At 44.1% G+C, this 10405-nt stretch overlaps 1 protein-coding gene across 1 annotated transcript; it reads left to right on the top strand.

The window, feature by feature from the left end:
• Positions 1-5523: 5523 nt before the first annotated feature.
• FABP7 (fatty acid binding protein 7) lies at positions 5524-8636 on the top strand (the record flags this gene model as incomplete). Its single annotated transcript, XM_081997464.1, has 4 exons — positions 5524-5596; positions 6210-6382; positions 7004-7105; positions 8586-8636. 4 exons carry the CDS (start codon positions 5524-5526, stop codon positions 8634-8636), a joined length of 399 nt encoding a protein of 132 aa, XP_081853590.1.
• Between the last annotated feature and the right edge of the window lie 1769 nt (positions 8637-10405).

The following is a 10405-nucleotide window of genomic DNA, read 5'->3' on the forward strand; positions in this document are numbered from 1 at the left end:
TTTAGAGATCCCCTGTACCTTTAAAACTGTAAAATTTGTATTGATGATGATAAAAATAATTCCTTACCTTTGTTAGAATCCTTGGTCCTTAATACAGAATGTGTTTCTGTTCTACTAATATTCTCACTGGGCTGCTCTGAACACTGAATCTACGCAAGTCTCACAGAATCAGCTGCAACAAGTCAAATGCAAGTCATCTAATCTTCTTAAAACTATGTGCTATTTTTCCCTTTATGCACATAAGGATTATTTTAACTTTGTGTGTTCAGCTTATTCATACGCCTTCTAAATTTCTCTGAGTCATTATTATCCCTCAAATAGTCAGTTGCTTATTTATAACACTGTATTTCTTTCTTCCTCAGTGTATGACCTTACATTTGGCCATGCTGAAATTGTAAGAGTCTGGAAAGCTGGTTTCTTATATTGATTTTACAATAACTAGACAGCTATTGTGACACCCAGTATCAGACATTTCTGTCACATTGCAGAGGCTTTTAAATACTTTTTCTACTCTTAAACACAAAAGAAAGCAGACACAAGTATTAAAACAACCAAGGGCCTGATGGTACAAAGTTAAAATAACTGCTTCATCAATAAATAGAACTGGGAGACAGGAAGGTGGCTGGCTTTGGCACAGGCTCATTCTTTGAGGAGAGCCTCTGACTTGCATCCTTTAAATGTACATATATGTATATATGTGTGTATATATATACACACACATAGTAGTAGTAGAAAACAGATAACAATCTCCCAAATGCCTTTAAGAAGCAGAGAAGACCCTGGAGATATTTAGTAGTATTTGCTTCCTTCTTTAAACCATTGTAGACCAGCTGTCCTCTCAGCTTAAACCAATCCGAATAAATGTCTAATAGTTCATAATGAGGTATTACTGGGTATTTACTTTCCAGGACTCTCCTAATCTCATGTCACATCAATTTGTAACCTAAGACAGAGTCTACAAGAATGAAATGCATGATCACAGACCACTCCGTTTTCACCAATTAGCAATTTCACCAGAATTAGACCTTAATTAATTAAACCTTAGAGACTTGTGCTCTAATGTTGGCCTGTCCTGGCATTATTTTGGTTGAGCTTTTACAGTGGCAGGAAGCCTGCTTAACATGCTCCGGAGCTTTTCCTGAGGTATGCCGTGCTCTCAGAAGGGATACGGTATAAACATGTCTTCCCTGCTCCTGCCTGCACTACCTTGCACCTTGCCTACCACCTGGTCCGCAGCCCCAGCAAAGCCAGCCCTCCCCGTGGCATTTACGCAGCACAAGACTGGATTCGTACAGCTGCTTTGTACCTGGGACCATGCTGTCACCCCTTACTTGTGCAGCTGCATAATTGGGTGTCTCCTCTGTAAGGCATTTATCTCTTCTGTTTGAACTGGGATTTCTAAGGAGCTGCCCATCAATAGAGTAAGCCTAGTGATTTTCTGTGACTCACTAACAGCACCAAGATAGTTTATTTTTTTTAGGGGGGTCAGCAAATCTCTTAGATAGCTAGAGGACACATGAGATAGATAGTTTTAGTTAAGGACATTCTACTGCCCTGTTTGACATCAGGTTTTTCTTCAGCACCAAATCTCAAATCACACTCAGCCCTAAAGAAATATCCTCCCATCTGATGCAATAGCTACTAAAATCTGGTCATTTCTGTGTTACGCTGAGATCGAAGCTGCACAGAGACTCACAGCAGGGCTTCAAACAAGGTGAAATGCGCTGAGAATACCTTAGTCTGCTGTCCATAAATGGAGGAAATCTCTTCTACTTTCAGCTACACATTATTTTCAATTTCCTTAATTCAAAAGTAGCTCCCTATATGTTTCAGAATGCTAAGAGGTTACCAGAATGCCTGAGTTAGGACCCTGAATCTTGTTGGCTTTCAGTGGGATTCAAAACCTAAAAGGTCTTTGAGTGCCTACGTCTGCTTTCGTACCAGGGGAGTTAGGCCCTGGTGTGTGACACTGCAACCCGTTTTTGTACACATGGGTAGAAGATGCTCTGCAGTTCACGGTCTTCATTGCCCTGAACACAGAAATGTGTGGATAATGCAGTCATCACTAAATTATCTGAAGATCTTATAACATAGTATCCTTTAACTACTGATCAAACTCCGCAGAGTAATACACTATTCCTGGCTATTGTACTGCAAGGATGGTGAAAGGATACGTTTAACTGAGTCGGTGTAGCAAGGGTGTGCCTCCTGTGTTAGATCCACAGAGAGACATAGCAAAAGGGTAGATAAACCTGACTCTGAACATCAGCTGCAGCAATTTCGTGACATTTCCATAACCAGAGTACTAAGCCCTCAGTGACTGGCTGCAGTGAGGAGATGCTCAGCAGTTCCTGACATTGTTTATGAGGAATCCACACATGAGAGAAGCTCTTGGTCAGACTTTCCTACCGCAGGAGCCTGGTGGCCATCCTGTGGTGCCCTTTTTATTTTTTTTTCTGAACAGGTGAATTTTTTTTTCAAGGGCTGAATGAAGGCTGAAATGAAGCTGAGAGCCTTATTCCCTGAATGCCTGAGGGCGTGTGAAGCAAGGTTATAACAGGAGGGAAAGGTAGCCAAAAGCAGTTTTTGCGTCCTGTATTCACAGGCTGAAGGTTAGAGCAGTCCCACATTCACCCTGGATGGCCTTTGGAAGCCAGGATTACTTATTAGACAGTGATGTCTTGCCACAGAATTTTCATCTTTCAAGCAGGCCTTGCACAGAGAATTCAAATGTGCCCATTTACACTGCTCAGGTGGTGTAAAGAGTTCAGTGTCAATGAGAATGAGTCCCCGGGTGTTCAGAGAGGAATCTCCAGAGACATCTTTCGTCATGCAGGGTTTTTACAGGGGAGTACGCAGTCTGTGAAAACCTTCAAACTCTGCTGTCAGTGTAAAAGAAACTCCAAGCTGGTCTCACATGCAGCAACCCAAAATCCACACCAGGTCATTTCACACTGCAATCTCTGTTCCAGCTGTAGCAAAGCATTTATATAGATCAGGATGACTAACACAACTCTCACGTAAGGATCCACAAGCAAATATAGGGCATAAGATGCCATGGAAAACATTTTTGGCTGTGGCTTGTCACTGAACAAGGTGTCAATAACGTAACATTTCCTGCTGTTGATTTATCCTGCTCCCAAACCATCACGAACACAGACAGGTGGGATCTCACCGTCATAAAACCTGGTGTGATGACTTTGGCAATCTAGCTAAGCGGTAGAAAGAATGTGAACGTTTTAGCATTTTACAACCAAAGCATAGTGCAAACTGTTAAACAATTTATTTTTCTTAAGACTAGGTACTTGTGTTAACTCAGTATGTTGAGAAATCCTGGTAGAACTGATTGCTTAAATTATGAAGGATACAGAAGTGTCTACCTCCCAAGGGCCAGGTTGTGGAAGAAGGTGCAAGGCAGAAGTGTCCTCAAGGAGTCCAGCTACCGGCAGTGGCACTGAATCACTTTCAGGAGTTTTATATCACATGAAGTCTGTGAGGCTGGTACTGCGCCACAAGCCCTGGTGAGCACAGAAAGCAAGGAGCTCTCCCAGGGCTCTGCGCACACATCTGCACCAAAAGGATCAGCAGACGCTCCAGGGCTTCTGCATATAGAAGCTATATGAGCAGATAACTCCGTCTTGTCAGTAAGGGGGGAGGAGACACTGTCAGTTCATGAGGATATGGATAAAATCATTTAGGATTTGATATGACGAAGTAGGTGAGTGGCAAGGTCAGTTTGCATGTACTTGCATGTCAGCTGCCCAGGTGCCAGCGATGAAGCTCTGTGGCTGCAGAGTTTGGCTACGGGTGGTGAACACAATGAAGTACTTGATAACGTTACTGTTAATGTTACTGTACTGGGGAAACGCAACTCCCAACCTGAACTGCAGTCACGGATGATACCCATGCACAACATCAACCCCACGTGCCCCATGCCATGGCAGTGCCAATCACAAAGGATATTCCCCACTCACTGCAGGGGGGTTGACTGACTAGAGACATTAGGTTAGTGGACATCAGTATGAGACGCACCACTAAGGCTGGTATTCTGTGAAAACTTTGGAAACACAGCGTTACTCAACTTTGACCAAAAAAAGGGACTTGTTTTCTTTCAGCCTCATGAGGAACAATTGGCGGTCTGTTATTTCAAGTGATGCTTTTACTCTCCCTGGCTTTCTGAGCACCAGTGGAGAAGTCTCAGAAGCGCAGGTCAGAAGAGGAAGTCAGACATACACTGAGCAGCTGCAGGAGGGCACTTTGTCTCTCTCTCTGGACTTCAAAGTAAGTGGACGGAAGGTTAAGGAGAAATAGATGCACTAGTTCATAGCCTTGGGTTATCAAGAAAGTTGTGTTGTCTGGTAAAAAGATTTGGGATTATATTCCTGGGGTTAATTCAGAGAGGGGTTAACTCTTTCTGGGGACAAGCGAAAAAATGGCAAAATAAATTAAAAACCCATCAGAAGCATCACTTGCTCTACACCCAAAGAATGTTTGGTGTACAAGAGCCTGAAAGAAATGCAAATGACAGTCAAAAACTAATTTAAAAATATTAGGGCAATATTCATAATTATTTATATTTCATATGGCTGGACCAGGTAGAAGATTGTTGTGGTTTTGTTCCTAAATTGCAGAAAGCCTCTCTCACTTAGTCCCCGAGTTTTGTTACGAGAGTTGAAGAGCTAGATTAGTGACTCTGGAATCTGTCCAAGCGTGGGTCTGGAAAAGCCGACACTGTGGCTTGTCCCATGGAGACAGGCTGCTTTCTGAAAAACACTCAAGACAAGATGACTACCTAGTGCCTTCAACGAATTTCAAAAAACAACTAGAAGAAGGGAAACATTCCTTCTCCAGCAGAAAAAATCGTTTTATGTGAAAGGGTTTTATGCCCTTCTCCTTTCTCCATTCTTCGGTTCCAGACGCTGCCAGCTGCAGAGGCAAGATGCTGTTTCCAGCCAGCAATAGCAAATGCCGCTTTCCGACGGCATCCGTGCCGTGGGACGGTGGGGGAAAGGGATCTGTACTTGGCCCTACCAAACCCAGCTTGAAAACCCTCACCGGAAAGCCCTTACAGAGCGTGTTCTGCAGCAGCGTTGCCACCCCTTGATTGTACTCAGTAGAGCCCCTCACGTTTGGTGCCCGCGTCGCTTTAACGGGGACAACAGGGCGGGCGGAGGGTGGGAGCCCCCCGGGGCGGCTCCGGTGAGGAGGGGTGCCGCGCACGCCGCCGCCCCGGGGCCGGAGCCTGCCCTCCGCCTTCCCTCCGCAACGCCCCGCTGCCCGCCCCGCCCCGGGTCCCTTCCCCGCCGGCGGGGGCGGGAGCGGGAGCGGGAGCGGGGCGGGGAGCGCCCTCCCCCGGCGGGGCGGGGAGCCGCCGTCCCGTCGCGGCCGGCGGGGGCGGACCGCGGCTGCCGCCCCGCCTCCCGGCCCCCCGCCGGGCGCCGGCTTTAAATGCGGGGCGGCGCGGCCGCCCCGGCGCTCCCCGGCAGCCTCCGGTACCGCTGTCGGCCCCCGCAGCCGGCCGCCATGGTCGAGGCTTTCTGCGCCACCTGGAAGCTGGCGGACAGCCACAACTTCGACGAGTACATGAAGGCGCTGGGTAGGTACGGCCGGGTGGCAGCGGCACGTTTGGGCGACCTAGAGCTTTTTGCACCATCCTAAAAAAGCATAATAGTTAAAAAACCCTCAACATTTAAAAAGCCGCCCCCCCGGTGCCAGCGGGGTAGGCAAGGTGGAGGCGGCCGCCGTTCCTCCCCCATAGAGTGGACTCGATGGGGGTCGTTCAGCCAGGGAGTGCCGGAGAGATGCCCCGGGGTTAGGGAGAGCGGAATGAAAGAGGGGCAAATGCCGCCTGCAGATAAATCTGGAAATAAAAGGGAGGGAGGGGGAAATAATTATTTCGGAGCGCTGAGGAACTGAAACCCGCAGCAACAGAAGCGAGTGCCGCCCGCTCCGCTGCCCTGCTGCTGAATTTGGGTGCCTTGTCGCGGTGCTGGAGGTGAGTGAGGATATAGAGCTACACCTGTGTGGGGGAGAGTGCCTGTAGTATGGATACTTTAGGTGTAAGGGCACAGGCGAAGCAGAAAGTAGCATTTCATTGCGATAGCTTAAAGCTGTAGAGCGCGGGAAGAGGTTTCTATACCTGGGTGTGTGGCAAAAAAGATGAAAAAAGCGAATGTCTGATGGATTTCCCTTTTCCCTTGATGGTCTAGGAGTAGGGTTTGCCACACGGCAGGTGGGGAATGTGACTAAACCCACCGTGATTATCAGCAGCGAGGGGGACAAAGTAGTGATCAGGACTCAGAGCACTTTCAAAAACACAGAAATCAGCTTTAAACTTGGAGAGGAATTTGATGAAACTACCCCCGATGACAGAAACTGCAAAGTAAGTGAACTCTCGGGCTGCAGTGGCTTCTTTTTTCTCTTCTTCCTCCCCGCCCCCGAGGCTGTATCTTCGTGAGGGTCAAAGGAAAAAAAAGGCACTTCTGCTACTTCCAGTTGTAGCGCTGTGAAGGGCAGGGAAAAAAGACAAGATTGCACCTTACTTTCCTGCTTGCGCAGTGTCTTGTCTGAAGCGATGTGTTAGGTCGCCAGCCCCCTTCCAGAGTAGCAGAGTGGTGTTAGCTGCCGGCTTTTCGTTCAATCCAAACATCATGTGGCATAACTTTTTCCAGTCAAAATGGGGAAATGCCTTCCCCCCTGCATCTTTGGGGGTTTAACATAAACGTTATCCCAAAGCACGTCTGAAATGGTGGTTCTTGTGAGTCTGGAACTCAGAGGAAACAACTTTTTTCATCCTTTGACACAAACAAGAATTGCATGGAGCTCATGCTTAAAATGAGGATGATTCATGGGCTTGGCTTTAAAATGGCTGGGACTACTTTATCATTCTAGATCCACATCCATCTATTGAAGAGAATTCAATAAAACAGTGCATGCTGAATGTGTGAGCAGACTCCCAAATACCCCAAACAAATGAATGTCTTTGTGTTTCTTGGTATCTCAGTCAGTTGTGACCCTGGATGGAGACAAGCTAGTGCATGTACAGAAGTGGGACGGCAAAGAGACAAACTTTGTGAGAGAAATAAAGGATGGCAAAATGGTAATGGTAAGTATAAAGCTCACTGAGCGTTCATATATACCGCTCACATTCCTCACGTTTCTCTCAAGCTTTACGAACAGATAGTGTTACTTGTATGCAAAACCTTAAGCAAATTGGTGGGGAAAGCTAGTAGAGATTTTTTCAAATATTTATTTTGTTTTGTTTTGCATCTTTTACTGACAACGGAAAAATTGCTAATGGTTTTAGGCAGGCCAGCTTGTGGATTTCCAGTGTATATGTTCTTTCTGGTGTTTGTGGAAATGCCTAAGCAAAAAAAAAAGTCCTGGTGAGCTGGAAACAATACAGAGTTCTTGATTATATAGACAATGATCTGTTGCCAGTGTTAATTTAGATTTCTTTAAAAACTTGTTTTTCATAGAGATATATATGCACACATAAGTAATATTTAATTACACAGAACAAGTATTTCACTAGGAAATTACAATATTGCAGGAGTAATAGGATTTTCATATTTCATAATAAAGGGTTTATTGCTCCTATCTTGTTAAAAACTATAATAAGAAAAGTCTTATTTTAAATTCACATTCTTTTCCCAACTTTTCAGGAACAGGAGTATGAGGTGAATAAATGGTGTAAGTTACTATAGCTAATGTCCAGGGTATGCATATTTTTGGCACAGAGATGTAACTTTCAAAAAAAACCCAGCCCTCTTCAGCTGTATTAATTTATGTGACTTGGTTGTTGGAGAAAACCAGTTAGCTTGTTGTCTAAATACTTCAGAGAGTATCTGTATGGATGGAAACTTCCAAAGAATTAAAACCTTAAAGCATACAGTCAGTGCAACACAACGTGACAAGCAATTCAAGGGAAAATACGTGCTTTGTTTTTGGAAATAGCTACACACTTACGCAGAAAACCTTTTCCTTTCAAATCTGAACATGGTGAGATGCTGTGTTCCACTTCAGGAAATACCTCCATAACTCACACACTGTAGTTAGTGTTCTGCACAACTGCAGCAACTAAAATATTTGGTACTTCTAGCTGCGTAAGTGCACAGAATGCATTTATTTTAATACAAGGTTCTCCAAGTATATGCCCATGCATAATAGTATAGAATATGGGTATCAAGGACTTGGATTGTTAGATTGCACATCTTGGAGTGTGATCAACTTTGGGAAAATAAGTGTCAAATCTGTATTAAAACAATTCTATATTTAAGAAACTATATTCACAAAAATGAGAAAAATTGAACAGCCATTTCTACCCTCACTTGAGTTGCCTTGTAAATGTGCATTATATGCTTCTTGGGTTTGAAAGTAGCAAGGAGAAAGTTACATTTATTATGGGAACAATAAGGTTTTGCTGCCTCTTCATTTAAAATACCAATAATCTAGACCGATTTGTTTTGCTATAAATTACATCATGTAAACCAACCTTGCTCTAGCATAGGCTTCTTCGTATGTGTTAAGTCACTACAGAAGATGGTCCAGCATCTAACACGTCTGTCTCTTCCTTGAACTTGCAGACTCTCACCTTTGGTGATGTGGTTGCTGTTCGCCACTATGAGAAAGCGTAGAGTTTACCTGACCTCTGTCCAGATGTTACTTCTGCTGGATGGATTAATGTACCGTCCATAATCAAACGTAGCTAAAATGCACATTTCTGTCTTGAAAGGTTAATAAAGAGTTGTGTGTGTGTGTTTTTTTTAAAAAAAAAACTTTATGCCATCAAGTTGGCAAGCTTGTGCTGTATAGTAAAACAGGTTGAACTTGGCATTAAATTTCCGAAAGAATTTGCCTCTCTCTTTCTACAGTAAATGGAACATATTTGAATTGTTTTGGAACGCAGATCAAACTAATTAAAGTTTTTTAAACCTGTGCTCCTTTTGCATTTAATCAGCTAGTATTCCAGTGTTCTGGAGGGAGTTGTTGAAAGTTCCTTTTTTCTAAGTTAAACAACAGAAAAGCATGTGGTACTTTGCGCTGCTGCAGCCTCTCTATGTGGTGTAGAGTTCATGGAAAATGAAAAATTGCCTTTACTCTAGTTCATTGGCATCTTTTTTGCTGGAGAAATTTAAAGCCCCTGTCTTCATCTGTGTAGGCAGAGAAGTGAGAGGCTGCAGCCAGTTTCATCTCCTCTCTTCACTGGTAACTTGTTCCAGTGCGTGCGAAGGTCAATAGATAGGCAGCCTTCAGTATCAGGGGGATCCTGTAGGTTTGGTTTTGATAGTTAGAGTTTTTCATTTGTTTTGGTGGGGTCGTTTTGGGGTTTTATTTTGTAATAGACAAAAGATTGATGTAAATCAAAGTGCAAAGCTTGAATTATTTCACAGGGTCGGAGGAAAGGACTGACATGATAAAGGGCACGACTGGGGGAACCTAAAGTACAAAGCTTATCTTTTTCCACAGGGGTGGGAGGAAAACGAAGGGAAAACAGTGCAAGACAGACCTTCTGAGATTCCCCTCCCTGAGCTGTAGTTTCATAGCTAATATATACAGGAGGTACGACAATATGCACTGTGAGCAATTTAAAATAAAATGCTGCTTAGAAGAGATAAATTAAAACGCTCTTTTCTGAAGAATATTTCCCTAAAAGACCAGGGTGGGAAAAACTGCCTTGTACTTCACATTATTAGGAAAATTGAAACAGGTTTCTGGCAGCATGGAGGAGCTTGTTTGGAGAGCACATGTTTTTTGACACTCTGACTCAGGGACCCAACACAGAGGCGTAGCTACCTACAGCCTTTGAAACAAGCAGAGCTGAGCTATGGCTTTAGTGGGTCAGTACTCTGGGGGTGTGTGGCTGCAGAGGCAGGTGCGGGAGGGGTGTCCTGCCCGACTTCCTGGGCCTAATAGTGCCCTGTGTGGATCCTTCAGATCTGCCATGTGGTATCGCAGGAAGTGGCTTCTTGCTTCCCTGGGTATCTCATCTCACTCATCTGAAAGAAGTTCAGATGTAACTATGGCACCACCCAACCAACATAAATATGAAATTTAATGTTACTAGCTTTACTTTTTTCACAAAGAAGCTGCCTGAAAGGAACATCCAAGTCTGTTTTCTCTTGCGGGAAACACTATACATCTAGAAGACACAGTCCTTAATTATGAACCATTATAAATTATGTTTTATTTGGTGGATATTGAGAGTTTTTAAAATCTAAGAGCTAAGTTTTTTCATCAGAGAAATGAAAAGCAGAACTTGTTCCAGTGGTATGGGGAGCTGCAGTCTCTATGTTTTGGGCTGCTTCAGCTGATGTAGTGCAAGTTATGTTTAAACAGCATTTTTTGCCATTTGGTTTTATTTAACCCTCAGCTTCAATATCTAATACAGCTTTCATCTTCTTCT

Source organism: Phaethon aethereus (genome assembly GCF_964289735.1).
Source record: "Phaethon aethereus genome assembly, chromosome: 3".
NCBI lineage: Eukaryota > Metazoa > Chordata > Aves > Phaethontiformes > Phaethontidae > Phaethon > Phaethon aethereus.